Here is a 27,933-nt window from a genome sequence, read left to right as displayed (position 1 = left end):
GGATGTCTGAATTTCATTTAATCTCAGCCTCTACTGGTGCAGCATGAAAGACGAGACCCAGAGCAAAAGTGTCTATTCCTGAGATCACACTGTGGACCCCAGGCCCACTGGAGTTATATTCCATGCTACCTCTTACTCATTCTTGTATTTGTTCCATCTCTAAGTGTGTGCAGTATCTACAGGGAACACCATACCATGAGTTTTTTTAAAGATTTATCTCAAACAGACCTCATGAGTTCCTTAGGAAGGAGATGCTAACATAGCCCCCATTGTGCAAGCTAGGGAGGCCCCAAAACACCAAAGGAGTTCTCTAGGGTCTCACAACTGCTAAGATAAAGGCTGTTTGACCCAGCACTGTCTCCTCAAACCTGGGACCCTGGTTATATCCAGGTCCTCCCAAGGTGCTGAAAGGGCACATTTTTTCATAGTGGTGAACAGGTAAGGAGTTGATGGGGGAAGGTGAGTGGTCAGAAGCCCAGAGGGGCCTTTGAGTAGGACTTATGGAAAGGAAGAGCTTACAGGATGGAACCTATAAGATGTGACCTCACTTCCTTGCTGACAGACACCCAACAGAACTTAGAATTCTGATAACTAGGCACCCATATTCTAGAGACAGCCCCATTTCCAGCTCACTTGGTAGGCGACGCTCGAGAGAACATGTTCTCCTGCTGTATCCTGACATGTTGCCGACCTCCTCATCGCAGAAGAGGCCAACATGAAAGTCTTTCCCGAGAATACAGACATTGGTTCAACTCTAACCCTCGACGCCTCTGGCCCTTTGCCAGAAGGCACCCACAGGTAACACAGGGCCCAGGGCAGGCCCGTCCAGGCTAGGCCTCAGCTGTGCACATCAGGGCAGCCCCAAGCCTCTCCCTATGTGTTTGGGGGAAACAGGAAATGAGGGGCCCTCCCTGGACAGGAGCAGGGAGGTTGTCAGGTGTTTGGAGCCTGGTAGGTGTCAGGTTCACAGCCCAGGCTATGCCTGGCAGAATGGGAAGGTGTCGAGGACACAGTTTGTCTGCTCAAATCTGAATCCCGAGATCTCAAGCTGTCATCTGCCGGAGACCTCAAGCTTCTCTCGCTGGAGGTCTATGCAGATGCTCCTATGTGCCAAATCCTGTTGGGGAAGGGGGGGCCAGGGAGGAGTTCTAATGGGGGTGGTCCCACTGTGGGGTCAGCCAGACAAGCTACTGACACCTCTTGGCCCGGCTCTCGGGCACTCTTTGCAGAGCTCCACAAAGCAGATCAAGCAAGAGCTGTTGGATGGATTCAATTTCTCCATCTTCTTCAAAGGGCAGGTGGACCATGCCACCAACCGTGGCCAGTGCTGGTCTGCAGTGAGACTGGGCACAGAGGAGTCTCCACAGACGGGGACTCAAGAAAATCAGGGTGGGCCCAGGACTCAAACATGAACATGGGGACTCCCTAAGCTCTGTCCTAGGGCTTTCCCACTTGAGTGACCCACTGTCCTCTCCCAAAGGAATCTGGCTGCCATTAGTCCCCACTGGCAACTTGGTTACAGGCAAAGTCCCTTTCACCTATCAGAGGAAGATCAGAAAATCCTTCTGTTTTCACTTTAGGCTATGCCAGGAGTATCTCAGCATGTTGCCACAATAATTGAGTACAATGGTAACATTGTAGCAACATACTCATATTGTTATTTTAACTTCCCACCCTAAGTGGATCTCCAGCAACAGGCAGGCAGCTCTGCTGCCCTGCCAGACCTCCTCCAGGACTTAAAATCCAACACTTTTACACAAACAAGTGGGGGGGTGGGGCGTTGATTACAACAAAAGAAGGTGAAGCGACTCTATGCATTAGTCTTTAAAGTGTCATCTCACAGAACTCATCCCTGCAGCCCCATCAGGCAGGAGTTGTACCCTCACATATCATTGTAATATTCCTTAAGGGAGGCCATTTTCCACAGCGGGTCAGCCTCTCAGTGCTGGTGGAGCCTGTCGTGATAAAATTCCCTTTCGAGGCAGCCTTTCTACAGGGAGCATAATCCTATGTGTGTCCTAATAGGCTGGAGCAGTTTGCCAGGGCTGCCATAACATGGCACACTGACTGACGGGTTTAACCACAGAAATCTGGTTCCTCGCAATTCTGGAGACTGGAAGTCCAACGTCAAGCTGTTAGCCTGGGGTGGTTTCTCTGGGCCTCTCTCCTTGCCTTGGAGATGGCGGACTTCTATCTTGGTCAGCACAGGGTCTTCTCTTGAACTTCTCTGTGCGCTGACCCCCTCTCCTTGTAAGAACCCCAGGCATATTAAATTAGGGCCACCCTAATGAACTCACTTCACCTCAATTACCTCTTGGAGTATTCTGTGTCCAGACACAGTCACATTCTGAGTCTCTGGGGTTGAGAATAGAAACATTTACATTTGGGGGAGGGGACACAATTCAACCCATAAAATATACAAATCCCCTGCAGAAGACAGACACCCAGGAAAGGGATATCTGGGTGAAAGGATATGCAGATATCAACTTTCAACAGCTCTAGCCAGTTGACTTCCAAAAGGGCTCCAGCTGGTCACACGGTCACCAGCAGCCTCTGAAGGTAGCTGCTTCTCTGAACACAGCCTCCCCTGAATGCTAACATGCTTTTAACTTTTTGCCAATCTGCTGTCTGTGTGGCAGAGAAAATCACCTTGTTTCATTTCCAGTTTCAAACATACATTTGCGTAACCTTTCACGGGTTCAATACCTGCCTGCGTTTTCCCCAAGTCGCCTCGCAGATCCTGGGCCTTGGGATGCACTTCTTCCCACCCTGGAGTCTTCCGGCATTTTCCCCTTGGCCAGGGCTGGGATGGCCATAGCTGTTTCTCCAGACTCACGTTCATGTCAAAGGAACACAAACAATCATATCCCTTTAAAGTCAAAGGGTTCTTCTAGAGCGCCTTGTCCTGTGTCCTGTCGCTAAAATGAGGAGGGGACCAGGCCTCTCCAGGCCTTGAGGACTTGCAGGGATGATGCTCTTCATGCAGGTTGCTGACACAGAGGGTGCTGTTGCCCCACAGCTGACAAACACCGTGACAATGCCTTGAAGGCATGAATCGTTTTATCATTCTCCATCCTCACAAGCAATTTTACTTTGAAAGCCTAGAACCCTTTTCACCATGGGCACCCAGGTTCTCCACATGCGCAAGTCCCTGAAGGGTTAGTGCTTCCTGGTGAGTTCCAGATCCCGATCCTCTGGCAGTTCATGGTGTTACCACTGACTCCCATGTCCCTTCTTTTCCCCCTAGTATGAAAATGAGATCTGCAAGATGAGAACTCTCCAGCCCAGCACATGGGAGAAGCTGTTGGAGTCCCTGGTTCCAGCCTTTCTAACTAAACCCATCTCCCCCTATGCCACCTGCCTGGGCCCCTCCTGGGAGTTTATCACTGTGCCACACTTTTTGGAACTACTAGTTAGAAGGTGAGTGTACATCCCCCCACAAGGCACGAAGGTGTTTCTGTCCCCTACTGGCTGTCTTGAAGATGCAGCTCTTAGGGCCTCGGTTGGCTCCTCTGGAACAGGGAGTAGTGAGAAGATGAACCTCACAGGGTTCTTGTAGGGATTGAATGATCTAAGACACGGCAAACAAAGGGGTCCCTAGAGCCTAAAACTCTGGAAAACCTGCTGGGGGTGCTGTGATTCATGTTTATTACTTTTCTCTTCCCCCTCACTGAAGCAGCTCTCAGCATTCTGCCTCAACGGCCCATATCCCTCGCTGTTTGGAAAAACACATAGAAAGCAAGTCTGCGATGCCATTGGTAAAGGATGTCTGAGATTCCTTCCGGCTGGTCTTTCTCCTTGACACAGACAGAAGAGGGGTCCCTTGGTGCTGAAAAAGGAGCCACAGGCCCACTCAGACATCTGGAGGGGCTCACTGGGGTTCTCCAATGGTTGGGATTCACTCATTCAACACATACATTCAGAACACCTCATTTGTGCATCACTCTTCTTGTGGCTTGGCATAATTTCATAAGCAAAGCAGATGACACTCCCTGACTCTGATTCTACTCAGAGTCAGGTGCTCACAGTAGACAAAATAAACAAGTCGTATCTACAGAATGTTACAAGGCCTCCTCTATGTATGGTGGCACCTTCCCAGATTCTGACTAGAATCACGGAGCCCAGCAACAAGTATAAAGTGGGTGGATTTAGGATTCTGAAGGGCCTTTTCACCCACAAAACATGGGGGAAAATATGCAGACTCTGGATGGGGAGAGACTAAGGGAGCCCTGGGGCTCATACTTCTTAAAATTCCCACCAGAAGGCTGACATCTGGGGACTTCCCCCGCAAGAGGAAAATACTGAGTTATGTAAATGGAGACTTAGGTCTACTGCAAAGGAGAGGTGAGGCTGGGGTCACAGCTGGCCACTGAGAGACCCATCCCCAGCACTGTGGATTCCCAGCTCTCCCTGACCTCCTCCACCCCCCTCCCCTCCTAACCCCAGAACCAGGGGACCCAGAGCTGGAACTCTGATGAGCAACCTGCTCACAAATCTGCCTGGAGCTGCAGTCTTGAGTGCTCAGGTGCACAGTGCTGTGCTCCAGGGCCTTTGGGAAGAGAATGTCAGTGGGACGCCGGGGCGCATAAGGGTCTGTACAGCCCTGCTGCATGGTCAGGTCTGCCCCTTCCATGACAGCACTGATGGCTTGGGGTAGGGTGGGGCTGTCCCCTACACAGGCAGCAACAGGCCAGGGACCCAGAACCACACACGGATGCCCTGGAGGGTTGTGTGGGAGAAGGCCAGGCCTCTGACTCAGCTGTCCTCTCCATCACCAGAACCATCAGCTCCACTTTGTTCACCTGGCCCCGTGAAAACACTTCAGTTTGCTATCAGCCCCCGCAACGATCATCTTTCTGGATAAAGCTGGCCTTCAGGAACTTCACCTGGCCTGGACTGGGCTTGGAGGACCATCAGGAAATTGTCCTAGGCCAGTTGGTGCTTCCGGAGCTCAACAAGGCCAAGCCAGATGGTGAGGGGGCTTGCAGTCTGGAAGACTTTCCGGGGGTGGTGTTTTGGGGCTACAATTCCCTTAAATTCCATCTGGTCATTTCTGTGCTTGGAAAGCCCAGTGAAAAGTGACTCGTGTGGTGACCTTTTCTCCTTTTCCAGATCCTGCTCCACCTCCTGGGCAACACACATTAACAATGCTGGCCCTGGAGCCAGCACCACCACTGCTGGTGGACCTGGAGCCTGCTCTGGAGACAGAGTCATGTGCAGCCCTGGGTGCGCCAGGGTATCTACATTCAGCACCAGGGCCAGCACCAGCACCAGGGGAAGGGCCGCCACCAGGGACAGTGCTGGAGCCACAGTCAGCTCCAGAGTCCCCCTGTCCCTGTCCCAGCACTGTAAAGAACCAAACCAGTGAGGAGCTGCCTGACATGACGACCTTCCCTCCCAGGCTGCTGGCAGAGCAGCTGACCCTCATGGATGCGGTGAGCAGCTGGGCTTTGCAGGCTGTGTCTCTGGCACCAGCTGTCTCAGACCAGCCTCTCCCTGAGGAGCGGCCAATGCCCTGGGTCCAATTTCAGCCCTACTTCTTACCAACCATGGGATCTGGATGAGTTTCCTCACCTACAAGCCTTCCCTGTCTGCATGTGGACAGCAGAGATGGGACGTCGCCTGTGGCAGCTGCACAGAGTGACTGTGCAGACTGAATGACAGGGGATAGACAGAAAGCAGGACAGGACAGGTGCTCACCAAGGGGCAGGCAGGGCCACGGGCCACTCATCCAGCTGCTCAGGAGCCTCACTACCCTCAGCGCTTATTAGGTACCTGATGCATACTAGATTCTATGGCAGACACCCAAACAGAGCCCATAGTTGCAGCTGCCACAAGGAAAGTGCACCGGTATGGAGAGAAGGAGTAGAGGGCTGATTGGAATTGGAGGAAGACGAGGCCTCAGGAAGGGCAGGCCTGAGCCACCTTCTAGTTCTTGGAGCGAGGGTGGCCTGGGAGAAAATGTCACTCTCTCTTCCCACCCTTGTTGGGTTCTGGGCCATGATGCATTCAGGTCCCTCGGGGGCAGAAAACCAAACCCAGGGACTCCCACAAGTCTGGAGCCTATTTTAAAGCTTTCTGAGCTCCAGCTTGGTTCCTGCCACAGACCATGGATGACTGTGAGCTCAGTCCCTGCCTGGGACTGTGGGTGACTCTGAGCTCCGGTGTGCTGTGTCCGTGACACTCTCCTCCTCCCCCAAAGGAGCTGTTCAAGAAGGTGGTGCTCTACGAATGCTTGGGCTCCATCTGGGGCCGACGACATAAGAAGGGGAATGAGCACGTGGCACCCACAGTTCGTGCCACCATCGCACACTTCAACAGGCTCACCAACTGTGTCACCACCTCCTGCCTTGGGAACCACGGCATGAGGGCCCGGGACAGGGCCAGGGTGGTGGAGCACTGGATCAAGGTGGCCAGGGTAAGCCATGGTTGGGCCTGGGGATTCCCTCTTTAAAACTGGGGAACTGCCTCTTCTCCTCCATCGGCTTTCAGGATCGGCATTTGTATCTCTGGCCTGAGCCCTGCACATCCCCTAGGCCCTTCTTGCCAGAGCTTCTCTCACCTTCACTCCCACGGCCCAGTGGTGGCTGCTCACTTCCGATCTGGGCTCTGCCTTGGGTTGAACTAAAATCCTCCTAGATGAGTGACATTCACTCAGTCCCAGGTCTGCCCTCCTGAAGCTCCCCAGGCCTCTGCTTCATCCAGGATGGGAGATCTCAGCAGAGGGAGCTGAGGCTGAAGTGGGCCGGACTCCACCTCTGGACCCCACAGCTCACTCTTCCCTCTCCAGGAGTGCCTAAGCCTCAACAACTTCTCGGTGCACGCCATCGTCTCTGCTCTGCACAGCAACCCAATACATCGGCTACACAAGACGTGGGCAGGAGTGTCCAGGTGAGGAGGAATCTCTCCACAGGAGCACCAGGGTTGACCTAGGGACCCATAGGTCTCCTCATGTGCCCTCAATGACTCTGAAAGGTTCTTGGAGACCAGGGACACTAGAGGCAGGGATGGGCCGGTGGGTGTGGTCACTAAGCTGCCCTGGACCCCTAGGCAAGGATTTCCAACTCAGGACTAAGGTTTTTTAACCATCAGGAACAGACTGGAGCCAACTGGAGGCTTTCAGGTGTTTGTACCCAGCAGTGGAACTCTGTGTCCAACTGAAAGCTAACTGTAAACACGCAGTGGCTCATGTGAAGTGGAGATGGGGCCCAGGGGTGGAGCATGAGAGGTCCCACCCTGATCCTCTGGAGCCCTTGTGATCAGAGGACCCCACTGGAAACTCTCACCCAGGAAGTTGGGATTCACTGGGTTTTCAAACGGAAGGGATTGGAACTCACAAATCTCCCCCCTTATTCCCAAATTTACTCTTCTTTCTTTACTCTGTCCATAGCAAAAGCACAAAATATCTAAAAGAACTCTGCAAAAAAGACACTGCAGTGAAGAGGGACCTGCTGATCAAGGTACAGTGGAGTCTGGGAGATGTGGGACAAGTGTTTAAGGGTCAGAGAAAAAAGAGTGAGTTTGGAAGGGCATTGGACCAGGTGTGGAGTGGTTATTTCGTTTTCTTTTGACTTTACCTACTAAAAGCGGACTTGAAAAATTCCCTCCATGCCCACCTTGGGCCAACAAGAAGAGAGGTGTGTGGGTCCATAGGCACGTGGGGGCACGGGCACAGGAGGCCCTGGAAATGGGATGTGGCAGTGGCTGCTGGGCTGCTGGGCTGCTGAGCGGGGGTGATGAGCTGCAGCATTAGCAGGGCTCTGGCTCCCATGCTGGTCCATGCTGCTGGCATGGAGCTTCCACCAGGCTGGGGCGTGATCATGGTAGGTGGAATTTCCTTCCTACCTCAAACTGGCCACCAATTCCTCAGGAAGCCAGGCCTCTGCTGCTGCTGCTGCTATCTGCAGCTGACCTCCATGGGCAGGGGGCCTCGGCCTGCACTGGGGGAGAGGGGGGAACGACAACAGAGGAAGCTCATGTGCCAGGGAGTCCAGTGGACCGCCCAGTTTTGGCTACCAATGGGCATACTCGGGACAGATGTATGTGTGTGCTTGGGACTCCCCACTCTGCTCTTTGCTGACACCCAAAAACATCACAGGACTCTCACCAGTTAGCAGCGACACATGCTCATGATGAGTATCTGGGGGATTCATGCATTCCTAGGGGATCCTCCCTGACCAGATCTCAGAATCTTCCATGCAAATGAGAAGGCAACAAGTCACCCCACCCAGGACTCTGGAAAACCCTGCCATGTCAGTCAGAGATGGCGCCTCAGGCGGCCACTTCCTGAGTGGAGGAAGAGAGAGTTCTGTGCACAGAACTCCCCTGGGGGGTCATTGGCGAGGCGAAGCCTTTGGCATGGCTCAAACCCAGTTTGTGCGGCAGAGACTGCAGTGGGGCTCAGATAGGCAGGTGCCACTTAACCAGGTCTCCTAAAACACCCTGTCCCTCTCTCATCACGACTGTTCCTGGCTGGAGACCTAGACACTCAGAGACTCAAGAGAACACGACCCTGATGGGTAGTGGTGCTGGGATGTGGGGTGAAGGCAGCCAAGATGGAGCCTCCAGGAGCGAAAGGAGGTGCCCTCTCTTTAGGGCCCTGGGGAGTCACTGCCCCCTCGGGCCTCTGTCTCCTCATCTGGAAAATGAAGGGATGCTGAGCCTGTAGTGCAAGCCTCACAGGGTGGAAATGAGGTTCAAGAAAAGAAAGCAATTTGAGGGTGCTCCTGCCTGGTTCTTCCTCAGAGAGATGAGGGTGAGAACAATGGTGACAGCTACAGGAAACTGAGCCCTCAGGAGGCCCTGTGAGGTAGCTGTGGTTTTCATCGCTCTTTACAGAAGAGGAAACAGTCTCAGGGAGGCTCGGCTGCATGACTGGGTGACACACAGAGAGTGTGGAGCTGGGCCAGTGGTATGAGCACTGTGCCAGGTGACTCATGCCAGTCCCTGGGGATCCAAGTGTGGGGTGGCTGGGGTGTAACTGGGGGAGAGGAGGAGAGCCTCACTGTCTCTGTTACTGACACCTGGCAGGCGGGGAGCTTTAAGGTGGCCACCCAGGAGAGGAACCCCCAGAGAGCCCAGATGAGGCTGCAGAGGCAGAAGAAGGTGAGTGAGCCTGTGGTATGGACGGGCCGCAGGGGATCAGAGGACAGGGCTCCTTTCCCTGCCAGCTGGAGGCCTCCTTATCAAGAGAGCAGGGCCTTCCTCCCCAGCCCTGTCCTCCTGTGGCCACTGGGCCTGGAAAACCTCCATTTGAGAGACCAGAGCAAGGGTATGAGAAAGCTGGACTCAAGAGTGTCTGTGGGGAAGGGTAAGGCTGGGACCACAGGCCCTTGTGACTTGTTAAAATCCCACCATAGAGGTAACTAGGAGTGCTTGCTAGACTTGGAGATCAGCTGGGATAGAGGCGGCAGAGAATTGAGAAAGGCAGCTCAGGGTCTGCGGCTGCTCCAACCGGGAGACCTGGGGAGGGGGGTTCTGGGAGACAGGGGCTGATGGGATTTCATGGGACAGGACCTTGGGCAAGCACCTGAGTGCCAATACTCATCACCGCTACCCCTCCCACCTCCCCACCCCTCCTTGGCACAGGGTGTGGTCCCCTTCCTGGGGGATTTTCTGACTGAGTTAAACAGGTTGGATTTGGCCATCCCGGATGATCTGGATGTGAGTGAGCCTGGGGCAGGGTGCTTGGGAACCAGGATCCTGAGGCTTGGGAGGAGAGGGTCCTGGACCCAGCCTTTAGATCTCAGCCCTTGGCAAACCTCCTCTCCTGAGAGCCTCACAGCTGCTCCTGTGGGTGGGGGTGTCAGGCCCATCTCATCACCTCTGAGTGATGGAGGCTCCATGGCAGCCACCAGTCCCTATCCCTGAGTGGTGAAGCTGCAGAGTTGCCTGACTGCAAAGCTGCTGAGGTGTGGGCTGAACTGGACTCAGCCTCTCCCTAGGGTGGTCCTGTAATAGGAGGGTGAAATTGAGCCTCTCCAAGGGCAGGCAGTTGCAGGGTCACTGAGCGCTTTCTTTCTATGAGAGACCTCAGTTTCCCTGTCTGTCATCAGAGAGGGTTGGGGCAGAAGATCCCTGGGCCTCAGCTCCCATGCCCCCTGCTCTAGAGCCCGGAGCCTGAGGCAGGTGCAAGTCCTGTCATGTGCACATCCCCTGACCCTGGTGGCCCTGGCAGTAGTGCAGCGTGGGAAGGGGTGGGGAGGGCTGGTTGTGGGCCAGAGGCCTTTCTGATGGACTCTGTCTGCCTTCCAGGGCAACATCAAGAGGAGGAAAGTGAGCAGCTGGGGCACTCACGTTGGATGAGGGTGGGGATGTGGATGTCACAGTCCACCCTAAGCAGGACACTCCCTGGCTCCATCCTCTACATCTTAGGTTTACTGGGAGGGTTTGACACACAGGAGGAGGGGACCCATCCCAGTGGAGAAAGTGGGAAAGGCATTGGAATCAAAGACCAATTCCTGCAGGAGGGGCTGTTTACATCTAACTCTGAGAACAGGCTGGGGGCGCTGCATGGGGCCCCTTCAGAAAACTGCCCCAGGGACCAGCCCCTTCTCCCTGCCTCCCAAAGGCCCTTGCAGCAACTTCCACCCAGGCCCTATCAGCATCCTGTTTTCTGTCTCTAGGAGGTTTGAGTTCTGCAGGAAATGCAGCTGCTCCACGTGGCTGCCATGAATTACAGGCTTCAGCCTCTTGAGAAATTTGTCACCTATTTCCCAAGAATGGAGCAGCTCAGTGACAAGGAGAGGTGAGGGCCTAGCAGATGTGTAGAGGGTGGGGGAAGACTCTCTCTTTTTTTTTTTTTTAACATAGTCTGGCTCTGTCGCCCAGGCTGCACTGCAGTGTCACCATCTCTGCTCACTGCAACATCTGCCTCCTGGACTAAAGCCCTTCCTCAGCCTCCCAAGGAGCTGGGACTACTGCTGTACACCACCATGTCCGGTTGTTCTGCTGTTGTTCTGGTACAGATGGGGTTTAATGATGTTGTCCAGGCTGGTCTCAAACTCCTGGCCTCAAGCAATCCACCCACCTCAGCCTCCCAAAGTACTGACATTACAGGTGTGAGCCACCCCACCTGGCCTAGAGGAGGCTCTCCCGTGGCCAGCTGCAGAGAGACTATGGCCATGCCTCCACGGCCAAAATCAAGCCCTGTTGCATGGGGACCTCTGGAAACCCAGGATTCCAGCTGAGCAGGCACTGAGAGGGGACCTGATGTGTGGCTCATGGTGGCTTCACAGCTGCCTCTCTGTCTTGCAGCTACAAGCTGTCCTGCCAGCTAGAGCCCAAATCCCACTAGGCCAGCAACATCCTGCAATGACTGGGACCCCACCGGGATGCTGGCCAGAACACCGGCTCTGCACCATCCTTCACCCAGACCGGGGACACCTGGAGAGCAGTGTGGACATTTCTCAAAGAACGTAAAAGAGAACTACCACCCCACGCTGCAGCCCCACTCCTAAGGATCTACCCAAAGGAAAACCCTTCCATCCAAAACACACATGCACTCGTATGTTCGTGGCAGTACTACTCAAAATGGTAAAGACATGGAATCAGCCTTGGTGCCCATCAGCAGTGGATCAGAGAAAGGAAATGTGGCACATACACACCATGGAACACTACACAGCCATAAAAAACAAATCCATGCCCTTAACAGAAACATGGACAGAGCCGTAGGCCATTATGAACAAAAGGCAAGAACAGAAAACCAAAATTTTCAAAACAGCTACAAAGGTCAGTTGTGAATATTCTCTCCACAGAGAAATCATAACTCTGGAGCTCAGAGATGCCAGACACTGCAACTTCATTATGATGCCACGTTTACATAGATCAAATTGTCCCTTGCACCCGCTGGTTATACACACATACGCTACAGCAATGAAATTGCTATCTCATTCCGGTAACATTCATTCTCAGCGGAGTGAGATGATATCTGAGTGTGGTTTTGATTGACTTCTCTTGAGGATCAGTAATGTTGATTAAGAATCTTTTACCTGTGCATCCATGTCAGGTCTTCAGGTCCTTTGCCCAGTCTTACACATTAAATTGAAACAAGTTCACAACAACTTGGCAAACATCACTCACCACAAGCAAAATGTAAATCAAAACCACACTTAGATACAATCTCATTCTAACTGGAATGAGTGTTACAAAAAAAGACAAAAAACAATGAAAGAAAGGCAAATGCTGGTGTGTGTTTCCAGAGAGAGACAGAGAGAGAGAAAGAGGGAGAGAGGGAGAAAGGGAGAGAGGGAGAGAGAGACTCTTCTCCACAGTTCGTGAGATGGTAAACTAGTACACACGCTACAGAAACCACTTGGCGGTTCCTCCAAACCTTGAAAGACTCCAACTAGCATTTCAACCAGCAATTCTACTACTAGGAATACACTCAAAGCCATTGAAATCAGGTCACCAAAGATAGATCTACTCACCCGTGTGGATTCCAGCACTGCTCCCAAGAGCCAGTATAAGCAATCAACCTACCTGCTTATCCAGATGAAGGGATAAAGAAGCTGCTCCACATGTACACACTGGGATACTCTTCAGACAGAAAACCACAATGAAATCATATCGTGGGGAACCACACGGTTGCACCTGGAGGGCATGATGGTAAATTAAATGAGTGAGGGGGAGAGACACAAACCTTGAGTCATCTCACACATGCAGAATCTGAGAAACTCTATCTCAAAGACCTGGCGAGCACAATATTGGTTTACAGAGATTGGGGGAAAAGAGGGGTAATGGGCAGGAATTGTAAATGGGTACAAAGTTACACATAAATGAGAGGAAGAAAATTCTGTTGTTCTATTCCACTGCAGGGTGATCATGGTTAACAGTATCAGCACATCACTTCCAAAGCAGCTTGACAGGAGAATACTAAAGGTTCTCACCATAAAGGAATAAACAATGGGAAAAGGTAACAGAAACACTAAGTACCCTGACTTCATTATTCCACAAAGTATGCATGGACCACAACGCCCCACTCTACCCTCTCATTGTATTGTTCCTTTACTATGCAACACATTTGTTGAAAGAAATAGAAATACATGATGCTAATATTCATGTGGGACCATGAAGCGCCCTGAGTTTCATCCTCAGCAATCCTGAGACATCCAGACTACATCGGATACATCACTCCCTGATTTCAAATTTCATGGAAAAGCTAGGGACCCACATCCACACAGAGCAGTGGAAGGAACACAAGAGAGGACCAAGAAGTAAAACCACACACTGAAAACTATCTGATCTAACACAGAATCCACAAAAGTAAGCAAAGGGAAAAAGAAACCCTATTCAATCAATGGTGCTGAAGTAAGTGGCTATCAATGGTGCAGAAGAATAACACTGGGCCCTCCTTCTCACCAGACACAAAGAGGAACTCAAGATGAATGAAAGATTTAAACGTAAAAACTCAAACTATTAAAACCTTATGAGAAAACTTGTGAAATATCCTTCTCCACCTAGGCTTATGGCAAAGCATTTAGATGGCTAAGTCCTGAAGAGCAATGGCAACAAAAACAAAAATTGACAAGTCAGACCTAACACCTGAAAGAGCTGCTGCACAAAAGAGACTACCAACACAGTAAACAGACAGCGTACAGAATGGGAGAACATGTTCCCAAACTGTGCATCTGACCAATGTCTAATATGCAGAATCTACAAGGCCCTTCAACAAGTCAACCAGGGCAATAAACAGAAAAAGAATATCCCATTAATAAACGGGCAAGGGATGTGAACACACACTGCTCAAAAGTCGATGTACAAGCAACCAACAAATAGGAAAACATGCTCAAACTACTCATTATCAGAGAGCTGCCAATCAAAAGCATGACGAGATGCCATCCCACACAGGTCACAATGCTGAGGACCACGCAGGCAAAGAACACATGGTGGCGAGGCAGCCGAGGAAATGAAACGCTGGTACGCTTTCGGGTGGGATGAAAGCTAGTATAGACACCACTGAAAGCAGATTGGGGATGTCTCAAAAAGCTGAAAACAGAACTACCATCTCACCCAGTAAGCCCACTCCTGTGCATCTACCCAAAGGAAAATCAATCCTTCTATCCAAAAGACACAGGAGCTCGTATGTTCACGGCAGTGTTATTCACAATGTCAAAAACATGGAATCAACCTAGCCATCAACAGTGGATGAGAGGCCGGCACAGCGGCTCACACCTATAATTCTAGTGCTTTGGGAGGCCGAGGCAGGTGGATCGCTTAAGTCCAGAATTTGAGACCAGCCTGGGAAAAATGGTAAAATTCCATCTCTACAATAATACAAAAATTAGCCGGATGTGGTGGTGGGCACCTGTACTCCTATCTAATCTGGAGTCTGAGGTGGGAGGATCACCTGAGCCTGGAACATGGAAACTGCAGGCCACTGTCATAAGTGAACTAAGGCCCAAATAGAAAACCAAATGCCACATGTTCTCACTTATACGTGGGAGCTAAACTTTGAATGTACTCAAACATAAAGAAGAGAACAACAGACACCTGGAATGACCACCAGACCAATGAAAAAACAGGGGAGAGGAAGAGTGTGCTGAAGACCCACCCTGTGGGCCCTCTGCTCACTGCCTGGGTTACGTGGTTGTTGGGACCCCAAGTCTCAATGTTATGCAATGACCAGATGTAACTAACTTGCATATGTACCTTTTAAACTCTAATAATGAAAGTAGAAAGCATTAAAAGAAAAATCCAAGGTTAGAACCCAAGAAAATAATAAATGAAAAACAATCTGTAGTTATCCAAACAATCCATGACCGTCACAAACACAGAACGAGGACCTAAGTGACAGAATGAGGCAGCCAAATACTCTTATCCTACGTGATATGTAGGGAACACATTTTTCAAAACCCTAGAAAGATACAATGGGAAAGGGAGAGCCTGGTTCAACTGATTTTGAGAAAACTGAATATCCACAGGTAAAAGACTGAAATAGGACCCTTACAATGCACGATACACAAAATCAACACAAAATTAATTAAAGACCTAAACTCAATCTTGAAACTGTAAAGGTCCTATAAGAAAACAGAGAGCGGATGTATATTTTAGGAAACCTGTATCTATGCAAACAGGCTGCAAAAGGTGAAAAAGCATCATAACACTAAAAAAAAAACACCCACAGACAATGCAAGGCATGGCTGTGCGTGTGTGTGTGCGTGCACGCACGCATGTTTCTGTGTTTCGTGGAAGTGGGGTGTTAAACACAAAAATCACTGCTAACATATGCAACTATAACCATATGAGACTAGGGACACTTTGCAACTTCTACAGGGAAAAGAAAACAATGAAACAAACAAACAAAAAAGGCATCCTAAAGACGGGGAGAAACTATAAAAAATCCTACCCCTGAAAGAGGTTGTTATCTGCTACATACAGTAAACTGATATGACTAAGTGTAAAACAACAACAACAACAACAAATATCCAAGGTAAGAGGATCTAAATAGACCTGAGTGAAAAGGTGGCAGGAAATTGACTCACAGGTGACAGTTTCTCAATATCACTAATCCTCACAAAAATGTGAATCAAAACCATACTCGGTTACCATCTAATTCCACCTAGAATGAGTATTACATAAGACAAAATTCAAAATTGTTGAAGGCAATGGTCAGTGTAGACTTGCAGGAAAAAAAAAATCTTCTACACACTCTTTGTGGAATGAAAATTACTATACACACTATAAAAAACTTTTGGAAGTTCCTTAAAAAAGTAAAAGGTAGACTGGGCGCGGTGGTGCACACCTGTAATCTCAGCACTTTGGGAGGTCGAGGCAGGTGCATCACCTGAGGTCAGGAGATCGAGACCAGCCTCACCAACACGGTGAAATCCCGTCTCTACTAAAAATACAAAAATTAGCCAGGCGTGATGGCTGGTGCCTGTATTCCCAGCAACTCGGGAGGCTGAGGCGGAAGAATCGCTTGAACGCAGGAGGCAGAGGTTGCATTGAGCCAAAATTGCGCCACTGCACTCCAGCCTGGGTGAAAAGAGCAAGACTCTGTCTTTAAAAAAAAAAAACAAAAAAAAAACTAAAGGTTAAAGTACAACTGCCACTCCAGCTAACAATCCCACCACTGGCTCCATATTTACAGAAAATGAAATCCCTGTGTTATCTGCCTTTTCATGTGTCCTGAAGCACTAGTCACAACAGCCAAGATGTGGAATCAACCTACCTGTGTATCCACAGATGAAGGGATAAAGGAACCCAGTATTTACACACAAGGAAACACACTTCAGCTCTAACACTTTGGGAAATCATGTCATCCGCAACCACTCGGAGAAATCTGGAAGACAATTAGGTGAAATGAAATGAGTCTGCTAGGGAGACCCATACTGCATGACATCAGGCATATGGAATCCAAAAAACATTGTCTCCTAGAAGCAGAACTTCCAGTAGGGGTTACTAGAGGCTGGGGAGAGCAGGGAGCCTGGGCAGGGATTGGTAACGGGTACAGAGTGACAGTCAGATACGAGGAATCCATTCTGGTGTTCTATTGCACAGCTGGGTGACTAGGTGACTAGGGTCAACAGAATCTAGAAAAATTTTTCAAAATCATCTGGAAAATACAGTTCTGAATATTCTCTCCACAGAGAAATAATAATGATGGAAGGTCACAGAGATGCCAGATACGATCATTTGATCATGACGCTACATATGCATATGTCAAAATGTCCCTTGCACTCTTACGGTTGTGTGTGTTTGTATGTGTGTACCACACATACTCTACAGAAACAAAACTGCCATCAAATGTTGGTAGTATTCATTCTAACTGCAGTGAGATGAAATCTTCAGTGTGATTTTCACTTACGCTTTTGGGTGAATCAGTGATGGTGAGAATCTCTCTTCTACCTGTGCATCAACCTCACATGTCTTCAGGTCCTCCATCCAGTCCTACACAACAAATTAAAAACAAATTCACAATAACTTAGCACGTACCACTTACCATACACACACAAAAATCAAAAACACACTCAAGATTCCATCTCACTCTACATGCAATGGATGCTACAAGAAAAAATTTGAAACATATTAAAACACAAAAAAATCAAGGTGTGGATTTCCAGAGGAGGAACTTGTCTCCACAGTTGGTGGGAAACGGTGAACTAGTATGCACACTAAAGAAACCACTTGGGTGTTTCTTGAAATCCTAAAACTACAACTACCGTTTTCTCCAGCGATTCTATTCCTAGGTATATACACAGAGCACATGATCAGGACATGCAAGAGATGATCTGTCATCCCAGGTGGAATTCAGCCCTATGCCCAAAAGCCAAGGTAAGAAATCAGCCTACCTGTCCATCCACAGATGAAGGGATGAAGAATCTCTAGTACACAGACACAGTGGGATACTTTTGGGCCATCAAAATTCGTGGAATCCTATCATTTCCAGCAACATGGCTGCACCTGGAGATATTATGTTCAATCAAATCAGAAAGGCAGACAAAGACCAAGCCTCCATGTTCTCACTCATGTAGGAGCTGAAAAATTTAACTGACCGAAGGTGGAAATACAGCAGTGGTCACCACAGCCTAGGGGGAGGAGAGGACATCAAGGATTAGCAATAGGTACACAATAGGTACACAGAGAGTTACAGGAGAGGAATACATTCTGGTATTCCACTCCAAAGCAGGGCGATGATACTTAACAATATGATCATGCCGTTTTCAAAACAGCTACCAAGGAGGATACTGAATGTTCACACATCGAAGATATAAAACCTATACGTGGTCACAAGCATGGGAAACTCCCTGATTTTATCCATACTCAAGGTATACAAACAAGTATCACAATGTCCCAACGCACCCCTAATTCTGGACGTGAAGTATGAAACAAACGTTTTATGGAATGTTAACGATACATGGCTAAAAATTCACATGGAACCACCAAAGACCCAAAGAACCTAAATATGCAAAGCAATCCTAGGGAATACAAACTCAATCGGAGGCCGCACACTCCCCAATTTCAAAATACAAGTAAAACCTCCATTCATCCAAAGACTACGGTAGTGGCACAAAAATGAATCCATGAACCTAGGGACGTAAGAGAAACTAAACACACACCTGTATGCAGTCAACACATTTTTTTTAAAGACGCCTAGAAGATGCAATGAGGCCGGGTGCTGTGGCTCACACCTGTACTCCCAGTGCTTTCGGAGACCAAGTTGGGTGGATCACTTGAGGTCAGGAGTTTCAGACCAGCTTGGCCAAAATGGTGAAATCCTATCTCTAGTAAAAATACATGCAAAACCAAGTAACCCAGCCAAAGTTGGGCAATGAACCTGAAGAGACATTTCTCCAAAGTCCCAGCTACTTGGGAAGCTGAGGTGGGAGAATCACCTGAGCCCCGGGGGGTCAAGGATGTAGTGAGCCGAGATTGCACCACTGCACTCCAGCTTGAGCAACCAGAGCCAGACGCTATCTCAAAAAAAAAAAAGGAAACAAGGAAAAAGAAATAAACTACACAGAGAAAGACAAACATCGCATTTTCTCTCAGGAGGAATCCACAAAACTTTATCTCATAGAACTAGTAAGCATAACTGTTCTTACCACGGGTGGGGGTTGCAAGGTGGAGCATGGTCAGAGATTGGAAACGGCATAAAGTTACATATTCCGTGAGAGGAATGAAACCTGTAGTTCTATTCCACAGCAGCAGAGTGACTAGGTCTAACATTATCAGAGTGTACTTTTCAAGAAAGCTAGAAAAGAGGATACTGAATGTCTTCATCTCAAAGGAATAATAACTCTATGAGGCAAGAGAGATGCTAAATACCCTGATTTCATCATCACACAATGTATGCATGGACCAAAGTGTCTTGTTCTACCTTCTGGTAGTACCCCTTTACCATAGGGTAAATTTTTGTAAAGAAATTTAAGGAAACAGGCTGAGCATGGTGGCTCATGCCTGCAATCCCAGCACTTTCAGAGGCTGAGGTAGGCGCACCATTTGAGGCCAGGAGTTCGAGACCAGCCTGGCCAACATGGTGAAACCCCATTTCTACTAAAAATACAAAAATTAGCCAGGCATGGTGGCACACGCCTGTAATCCCAGCTACTTTAGGGAGACTGAGGCAGGAGAATTACTTGAACCTGGGAGGCGGAGGTTCCAGTGAGCCAAGATCGTACCACTGCACCACTCCATCCTGGGTGACAGCACAAGACTCTGTCTCAAAAAAAACAAAAAACAAACATAAAAAAAACCATGTTTTTGGCCAGGGGCAGTGGTCATACCTGTAATCCCAACACACCAACACAGGGAGGCTGAAGAGGGAGGATCACTTGAGCCCAGTAGTTCAAGACCAGCCTGGGTAACATAGGGAAACCACATCTTCCCTAAAAATAACAAAAATTAGCTGGGCGGGGTGGTGCATGCCTGCAGTCCCAGCAGCCCCAGGTACTTGGGAGGCTGAAGTGGGAGGACTGCTTGAGCCAGGAGTTTGGGGCTGCAACGAGCTATGATCTTGAGGCAGGGTAGGTAGTCAAGGAATTGACCATGTCCTTCGGATGCACCAACCACGGTGCTGAGACATGTGATGTGTGAACAAGTATGTACAGCTACAGCCCATGTGCACCCAGAGGATGACCCAGAATATGCTTAGAGTAACACCTCTTCCAGCTCCTTAAGAATTCATCATGGAAGACTCCCAGAAAGGGAGTTTCCCCAGTAATAATCAGCGCTCTCTCATCCTTACAAGCAGCCTGCCCTGAATTCTCTCTCAGGGTGAACCGTGTATTTTGGACTTCACGATCTTTTTTGAGATGGGGTCTCGCTCTGTCACCCAGGCTGTCTCAGCCTCCCGAGTACCTGGGATTATATAATGGAGTGTTGCAATCTCAGCTCACTGCAACCTCCACCTCCCGGGTTCAAGCAGTTCTCCCATCTCAACCTCCCTAGTAGCTGGGATTACAGGCATGAGCCACTGCGCCCGGGCTATTCTGAACTTAACTTGCAAAATACTTTTCCATTTACAATAAATTGCTCTATGCTGCATCACCTTTGCTGTGTGATTTCTTATTTAAATTCTTTTTTATTTATTTTAATTATTCATTCTTTTTGAGACAGGGGTCTCACTATGTTGCCCAGGCTGGTCTCGAACTTTTGAGCTCAAGCGGTCTGCCGACCTTGGCCTCCCAAAGTGCTAGGATGACAGGCATTAGCCACCACACCCAGCCTAAATTCTTTGAAACTTACAACCGCGGCCCCACAACAGCTGTCAATCATTGCACCACTGCCATCCAGCCTGGACGACAGTGCAAGGCCTCATCTCACAAAAGGAAAAAGATACATTAAAAAAAAAAAAAAAAATTAAAAAAAAATTTTTTTTTCCAAAAGACAGGGTATTCCAGCCATGCACGGTGGCTCACAGCTGTAATCCTTGTACTTTGGGAGGCCGAGGCGGTGAATCATCTGAGGTCAGGAGTTCAAGACCAACCAGGCCAATATGGTGAAACCCCATCTCTACTAAAAAAAATACAAAAATTAGCTAGATGTGGTGGAAGGTGCCTGTAATCCCAGCTACTCGGGAGGCTGAGGCAGGAGAATCACTTGAACTCGGGAGGTGGAGGTTGCAGTGAGCCCAAGATTGCACCAGTGCCCTCCAGTCTGGGCTCCTACAGAGTGAGACTCCAGCTCAAAAACAAATAAAAATAAAAAAGACAGGGTCTCCCTCTGTTGCCCAGACCAGAGTGCAGTGGCGTGGTCACAGCTCACTGCACCCTTGACCTCCCAGGCTCAACAGATTCTCATGCCTCAGCAGCTGGGACTACTGGCACGCATCACCATGCCTGGCGGTTTTTAATTTTTTGTGGTGATGGTCTCACTATGTTGCCCAGGCTGGTCTTGAACTCCTGGCCTAAAGTGATCCTCCTACCAAGCCCTCCTTACAAAGAGCTGGGATGACAGGCGTTAGCCACCGCACCCGGCCCCTCGAAGCTGCCTGTGCCTTGAGCACGATGTATAGCAAGGGGAGCTAGAGTGAGAGCAGCACTGTGAGGAAGGGACAGGATTGCCACCCTGAGCTGTGCGACATTAGGCCAGACCCCTCTTCTCCAAGCGAGATCTACCACATGGGTGATTTCAGGAGCCTGTGCCAGCTCAGACAGCCTGGATTTTAGCTTCGTAGGTGGAGGGGAACCTATGAAGGTTTAGAGATGCTGGGAGAGCTTTCCAAACAGGGAACAAACAGAACCGCCCTGGGCCCCACTGAGGGAGGATCTTACCAGAAGCCCTCACTACTGTCTCGCTCCACGCCGGTGGTGACGGTGACATTGTCGATGTAGGTGGTGGGTGTCGTGTATAGAAGCAGAGACCACAGCAGTCCCGCGTAGTTGAAGAAGTCAAAGTCTGTGTTCTGGACAAAGTAACCCTTGGGATATCTAGGGTGGGAGAACTGTGGTTTGCTGGGCCCTTGCCATGGGTCTTTTGACCTCAGCTCACATGCCTCCCCAGATCCAGGGCCTCCTCTCTGCGAAGGCCACCCTGTCACTGGCAGGAAGACCACAGGGTGGGGCGGGAAGGTGGGTGCGTGCAGTGGAGGCAGGATGGTCCCCATTTGGAGGTGTCGGTCATGTACAGATGGTCCCTGGTGGCAGGGTTGGGGGGTGAGCGTGTTGTTGATGGCGATAGTGATGCAGAGGCGGGAGGGCAGGGGCTCCACCTGGAACAGGCTGCTGATGTCGGCCTCAAAGGGGAGGCAGCCCCCTTCATGCTCTACCATGTCCACCCCATTTACCCACTGCAAACATAGGAGATATGGGGAGGGGGTGGCAGGTCAGGGCATGAGGAAGGGCACTGCTATCGGGCACTCCCTCACATAATCTGCAGCATGGGGATCGGGCCTGCCAGCCAGACGGGAAGAATGACATTCCAATGGGGTACATCAGGCCACCTATCCCCCTACACAGGGCACAGCCTCCAGGGCAGGGCAGGGCAAGGCCCCCCACCGTCCCACCCCAGGAGACAGGCTGTGGGTGGCAGCTGACGGTCCCACGCTGTTCAGCAGCTCTGCCCACCCACCCGCCCTGCTCCTGGCCGCACTGACCACGATGGCATAGAAGTGGGCACTGCCAATCCTCAGCAACACTCTTGTGCGCAGGTCCTGGATCCATCGCTCCAGCAGGGTCACCTCCCGTTCATACCACACCCAGCTGACAAAATACCGCAGCCGCCAGCCCGGCCGATGTCGTTGAAGCCGGAGGGAACCCGCATGTCCAAGGTGGGGCCTGACTGCGAAGAGAAGGGCTGGGCTCAGCTTCTAGGCCCCCAAAGGGATCCGGGACCAGTGTACTGCATAGCCGCGCCCCCAGTCCTAGCGCAAACACTGACACACAGCGGGGACTCCTGGTGGAACAGACAGATAACTTGCTGATGACAGGTCAACTGCCAGGGCAGTTTGTACACCTGGGCCAGTGGGGCCAGGAGTTCCTCCTTGGAGCGGATGGGACCCAGTATCTCCCAAGACAGGGGTGAGCCCAGGGGCACATCCCAGCACGAGGCAAGAAGGTTCACACCTGTGACTAAGAGGCAGATGGCCCACTGCCTGTCACAGGGAGGAAGGCTGGTTAGCAGGATGGGGGGTGCTTTGCTTAGGACACTGAGTGGGGCACACGCTGGCACCCAGCCCTCTCCTCTCTTTCTCCTGTACTGAATGCCGCAAAATCAGAAAAAGAGGATGTAGGCTGGGTGCAGTGGTTCACACCTGTAATCCCAGCACTTTGGGAGGCAGAGGCAGGCGGATCACAAGATCAGGAGTTTGAGACCAGCCTGGCCAATATGGTGAAACCCCATCTCTACTAAAAATACAAAAATTAGCTGGGTGTGGTGGGCCTGTAGTCCCAGCTACTCAGAAGGCTGAGACAAGAGAACCACTTGAACCCAGGAGGCTGCACTGAGCCAAGATCGTGCCATTGCACTCCAGCCTGGGTAGCAGAGAGAGACTCCCTCTCAACAAAAAAAAAAAAAAAAAGAAAAGAAAAAGAAAAAGAGGATGTACACCAGGCAAATGCGGCCCAGACCTCACTGGATCCCACTTCTCTGCTGACCACATCCAAGTCAGGAGGGGAAGACGGGTGGCATCCTTGGCCTGAGGTCATATTCTGTCCTCTATCTGAACTGTGAAAACCAAGGTACCTTCCCGCCTTGGCAGAACTGACCTCAAAATATCTAAACTGTCCCCTCCTCCCGATCCCCGGGCCCAGCTCTGGGCAGCGCCTGCCGCTTAGGCAGGGTGGCTCATGCCTGTAATCAGCACTTTGAGAGGTCAACGTGGGAGGATGGCTTGAGGCCAGGAGTTCGAGACCAGCCTGGGTAACTCAGTAAGACCCTATATCTTAAAAATACAAACAAAAAAAACAACAACAAAAATTGATTTTGTTTTTGTTTTGAGACGAAGTCTCACTCTGTCTCACAGGCTGGAGTGCAGTGGCATGATCTCGGCTCACTGCAACCTCCGCCTCCCTGGTTCAAGCAATTCTCCTGCCTCAGCCTCCCAAGTAGCTGGGATTACAGGTGCTCACCACCACGCCCGGCTAATTTTTGTATTTTTAGTAGAGATGGGGTTTCACCACGTTGGCCAGGCTGGTCTTGAACTGTTGGCCTCAGGTGATCCGCCTGCCTCGGCCTCCCAAAGTGCTGGGATTACAGGCGTGAGCCACCAGCCCGACCAAGTTTTTTTGTTTGTTTGTTTGTTTTTTTAAATTAGCCAGGCATGGTGGTCCCAGGTAACTGGCAAGGCTGGGGCGGGAGAATCGCTTGAGCTCAGAAATTAGGATTGCGCCACTCCGCTCCCACCTGGGCAGCAGGGCCAAACCCGGTCTCAAAAGCATTTCAAAAATTAAAATTAAACATTAGAAAGAAGGACACTGCCCGGCCTCAGCCTTCGCCTAGGGACGGGGCTCGACAGGAGCGCTTCTTCCTCCTCCCGCCTCCACCGCTCCCGCCCTCGCGGGTCCCCCTGGTACCCCCGTCCTCCAACCCCGCGCCCCCAAGCCCGTTGACCTTTAACCTCCTCCGGGCCCCCAGCTCCGGGGCACTCCGGTGAAGGAGGCTGCAGGGCGCCGGGGCTTACCCCATTCCCACCGCCGGGATTCCGGGCGACTCCCGGCCCTGCCCCGAGTCCGCGCCTCCGACAACAGTCGCCGGTACCTCTGCTCCTCGAAGCCCCGGCGTCGGTTGTCGGAGAAGTCGGCGCGGAAGCTTCAGAGGCCGTCCAGCTACTTGAGCTCCCACGACGGGCTCTCCCGGGGACACAGCATCCCGCCCGGCAGCGCCAACGTGCAGCCATACAACAGCAGCCGGAGAGGCGCCCAGGACACTGCCGCCTCCGAGGCCAGGCTTCCCGCTACCTGTCTCGGCCCCCGTCTGCGGGGATAAGAGCTGCGCTGGAGATGCGCTGCGGCAAGGTCGCGTGACGCGCCGGTAGCGTGACGCGCCTGAGGTCGTCCGCGCCATCTTTGTTGAGGGCGACTGCCAGGCCTGGAGGGGCGGGGCGGCGCCGCGCCGCGCCAGGCGCTGCCCAGTGGGGCCTGTGGCTGGAACCCTGGGCTAGGCCTTTAGGGAAGCGGCACCCCCACCCTCAGCCCCAGCCAAGAAGGGCGTCGTCTGCTCCCCATCGTCGTCTGCTACCCATCCCAGCACAGGCTGGACGATCCAGGGCCACAGGCCAGGACATAACCCCTGAGATTGGTGGAATCCCCGTGTCTTCAAGGGGCACCTCTACTTGCCTTCCCCAGCAGGAACTGGAGCAGGCCCCAGTGGAGCCTCTTCCATGACTGCTGGATGCAGCCTCTTGCAGGGATGTACGTCCTTGGGAGGCGGCGGTAGGCTTGACCCTGGGCCTCTGGGACCTCGACCCTAACCAAGGGGTCAGAAGCTCCCTCTTGGCGTTGAAGACACATGAAGATGCAGGGAGAGAGGCCAAGTGCAGTGGCTCACGCCTGTAATCCCAGCACTTTGGGAGGCTGAGGTGGGCGGATCACTTGAGGCCAGGAGTTCGAGACCAGCCTGGCCAACATGGCGAAACCCCATCTCTGCTAAAAATACTAAAAAAAAAAAAAAAAAAAAAAAAGCCAGGCATGGTAGCAGGTGCCTGTGATCCCAGCTACTTGGGAGGCTGAGGCTGGAGAATCGCTTGAACCCAGGAGACGAAGGTTGCAATGAGCCGAGGTCACACCACTACACTCCAGCCTGGGCAACACAGAAAGAATCTATCTCAAAAAAAAAAAAAAAATTGCACAGAGAGGGTGCCCTGTGGGACCCCACTTTACTCCAGTAGGGAAGGCACCGTGTGGAAGGGTAGAGGAAAAGATCTGGAGACAGTAAAAAAGACAAAGGTTTATTGAGGGGACTTTCACACAGGTGCAGTGGCTATGGCTGGACATGAGAACCACTACATGATTTGTAAAAACCATGCAGCTTCCATAACATTTTCACCTAGCATCCTCGACCAGTTACCGGTGGAAGGTATCCAACTTCCCAGTGGTGAATCTGTACACATCTGTAACAACCTCAATTCTTGCCTCCTCAGAAGCAAGAATTTGACTGAGGGTCATAAGGCAGAAACCAGACAGAGGCAAGTTGCAGAGTAGGAGTAAAAGTTTATTAAAAAGCAGGCCGAGGCCGGGCATGGTGGTTCATGCCTGTAATCCCAGCACTTTGGGAGGCTGAGCCAGGTGGATCGCCTGAGATCAGGAGTTCGAGATCAGCCTGGCCAACATGGTAAAAACATGTCTCTACTAAAAATACAAAAATTAGCTGGGTGTGATGGTGAGCGCTTGTAATCCCAGCTACTCAGGAGGCTGAGGTAGGAGAATCTTTTGAACCTGGGAGGTGGAGGTTGCAGTGAACCGAGATTGAGCTACTGCACTCCAGCCTGGGCTATAGATTGAGATAGTATCTAAAAAAAAAAAAAAAGTTTATTATAAAACTTTAAAACAGGAAATAAAGGAGGAAAGGAAAGAAAGAAAGTACAGCTTGGAAGAGGGCCAAGCAGTCGACCTGAGAAACCAAGTGCCCAGCTTGACCTCTTGACTCAGGGTTTCATAGGTTGGCATCGTTCCAGGATCTTGCCACCCCTGATTCCTTAGCTTGGGGCTCCGAACACACATTCTTCTTAGATCATAAAGTCATTTTTTTTTTAATTTTATTTTTTTGAGAAGGAGTCTTGCTCTTTCGCCCAGGCGGGACTGCAGTGGCACTATCTCGGCTCACTGCAAGCTCCGCCTCCCGGGTTCACGCCATTCTCCTGCCTCAGCCTCCTGAGTAGCTGGGACTACAGGCGCCCGCCACCGCGCCCAGCTAATTTTTTGCACTTTTAGTAGAGACGGGGTTTCACCGTGTTAGCCAACATGTTCTCTATCTCCTGACCTCGTGATCCGCACGCCTCAGCCTCCCAAAGTGCTGGGATTACAGGCGTGAGCCACCGCGCCCGGCCGACCATAAAGTCATTCTAAGGGTACACATCAGTTATGGCTGTCGGGTGCCTCTGCCATACAGAGGGGTCCCTTTGGTCCTAGGAACCTGGACTGGACACAATTGTTTGTACGATTACTCCCCCACCCCTTTATTTCATGCTCGCCAAATCCACCTACTGAGAATGGACCTTAATACTGGAAGGAGTCCCCAGCATAGTGAAAATAAATACATTCTAGGAACTGACAAGGCCTAAAGGCTTTTTCCCAAATGTTCATGCTTGTTTTCTTATTTATTTATTTATTTATTTATTTTATTTTTTGAGACGGAGTCTCGCTCTGTCGCCCAGGCTGGAGTGCAGTGGCACAATCTCACTGCAAGCTCACTGCAAGCTCCACCTCCCGGATTCAGGCCATTCTCCTGCCTCAGCCTTCCGAGTAGCTGGGACTACGGGCGCCCGCCACCAGGCCAGGCTAATTTTTTGTATTTTTAGTAGAGATGGGGTTTCGCTGTGTTAGCCAGGATGGTCTCGATCTCCTGACCTCACGATCCACCCGCTTCTGCCTCCCAAAGTGCTGGGATTACAGACGTGAGCCACCGTGCCCAGCCTATTTTCTTTCTTTAAAATATTACTTGTATATTCCTTTAGTAAAATGATTACATGCTTAAATTAGGATATAGTTCAGTTTATGAGGCAGCTTTAGGCCAAATTTAACACAAATAAGAAAAAGTAGGATGCAGAAGTTTATACAGTATGTAAAAATCAGTAATTCAGGACGGGCTTAGTGGCTCACACCTGTAATCCCAGCACTTTAAGAGGTGGAGGCAGGAGGATGACTTGAGCCCAGGAGTTTGCAACCAGCCTGGACAACATAATGAGACCGCTGTCTCTACAAAAAATACAAAAAAAAAAAAAAAATTAGCTATGTGGAGTGGCACATGCCTATAGTCCCAGCTACATGAGAGGCTGAGGCAGGAGGATTGATAAGGCTGGGGAAGCAGAGGTTGCAGTGAGCCGAGATTGTGCCACTTCCCTCCAGCCAGGTGACAGAGTGAGACCCCATCTCAAAAAAAAAAAAAGACTAAAGGGTGCCAGAGAAGATGCCTTCCTTTTCCTTCTTTCTTTTTTCTTGAGAGTTGTGCTCTGTCGTCTAGGCTGGAGTGCAATGGCCCGATCTCGGCTCACTGCAACCTCTGCTTCCCGAGCTTCATCAATCCTCCTGCCTCAGCCTCTCATGTAGCTGGACTATAGGTGTGTGCCACCTGGTTCAAGCAATTCTCCTGCATCAGCCTCCCGAGTAGCTGGGATTACAGGCGCCCACCACCACGCCCGGCTAATTTTTGTATTTTTAGTAAAGACAGGGTTTCACCATGTTAACCAGGCTGGCCTCGAAGTCCTGACCTCAGGTGATCCGCCCACCTCGGCCTCCCAAAGTGCTATGATTACAGGCATGAGCCATCGCACCTGGTGAATTCAAATATTTTTTATGTTTACAGTTGGCTAAGAAAGCAAAGCTTTATCTAAAACCT

The 27,933-nt window shown here is 50.7% G+C and overlaps 2 protein-coding genes and 1 long non-coding RNA gene across 6 annotated transcripts in view; 2 read left to right on the top strand and 1 right to left on the bottom strand.

The window, feature by feature from the left end:
• The window catches only part of DRICH1 (aspartate rich 1), a 60,429-nt gene extending 57,162 nt beyond the window's left edge, over window positions 1-3,267 (top strand). For both annotated transcript variants that reach the window (XM_063722806.1, XM_054543219.2), the window contains one exon: window positions 3,248-3,267. In XM_063722806.1, the coding sequence (XP_063578876.1) occupies window positions 3,248-3,252 (5 nt within the window). In that variant the 3' untranslated portion in view covers window positions 3,253-3,267. The remainder of the gene's footprint in view (window positions 1-3,247) is intronic.
• Window positions 1-21,309, bottom strand: part of LOC100435123 (uncharacterized) — a 45,261-nt gene extending 23,952 nt beyond the window's left edge. For all 3 annotated transcript variants that reach the window (XR_010139444.1, XR_010139443.1, XR_010139442.1), the window contains exons 1-5: window positions 21,216-21,309; window positions 17,292-17,403; window positions 16,808-16,890; window positions 16,172-16,282; window positions 12,481-12,591 (exon numbers count right to left, since the gene is read on the bottom strand). This is a non-coding gene — a long non-coding RNA (uncharacterized LOC100435123). The remainder of the gene's footprint in view (window positions 1-12,480; window positions 12,592-16,171; window positions 16,283-16,807; window positions 16,891-17,291; window positions 17,404-21,215) is intronic.
• Window positions 579-19,986, top strand: RGL4 (ral guanine nucleotide dissociation stimulator like 4). The gene is made up of 9 exons (XM_054543215.2): window positions 579-798; window positions 3,248-3,420; window positions 4,779-4,972; window positions 5,113-5,435; window positions 6,203-6,418; window positions 6,791-6,891; window positions 7,391-7,460; window positions 9,031-9,105; window positions 9,589-19,986. The coding sequence occupies exons 1-9, from the start codon at window positions 658-660 to the stop codon at window positions 9,868-9,870; spliced, it is 1,575 nt and encodes a 524-aa protein (XP_054399190.2). The 5' UTR covers window positions 579-657; the 3' UTR covers window positions 9,871-19,986.
• Window positions 21,310-27,933: the final 6,624 nt, after the last annotated feature.

This window comes from Pongo abelii, chromosome 23, assembly GCF_028885655.2.
Source record: "Pongo abelii isolate AG06213 chromosome 23, NHGRI_mPonAbe1-v2.0_pri, whole genome shotgun sequence".
Taxonomy (NCBI): domain Eukaryota; kingdom Metazoa; phylum Chordata; class Mammalia; order Primates; family Hominidae; genus Pongo; species Pongo abelii.
Note: the sequence above shows the minus strand (reverse complement) of the source record. Positions and strands in the feature narration are given on the sequence as shown.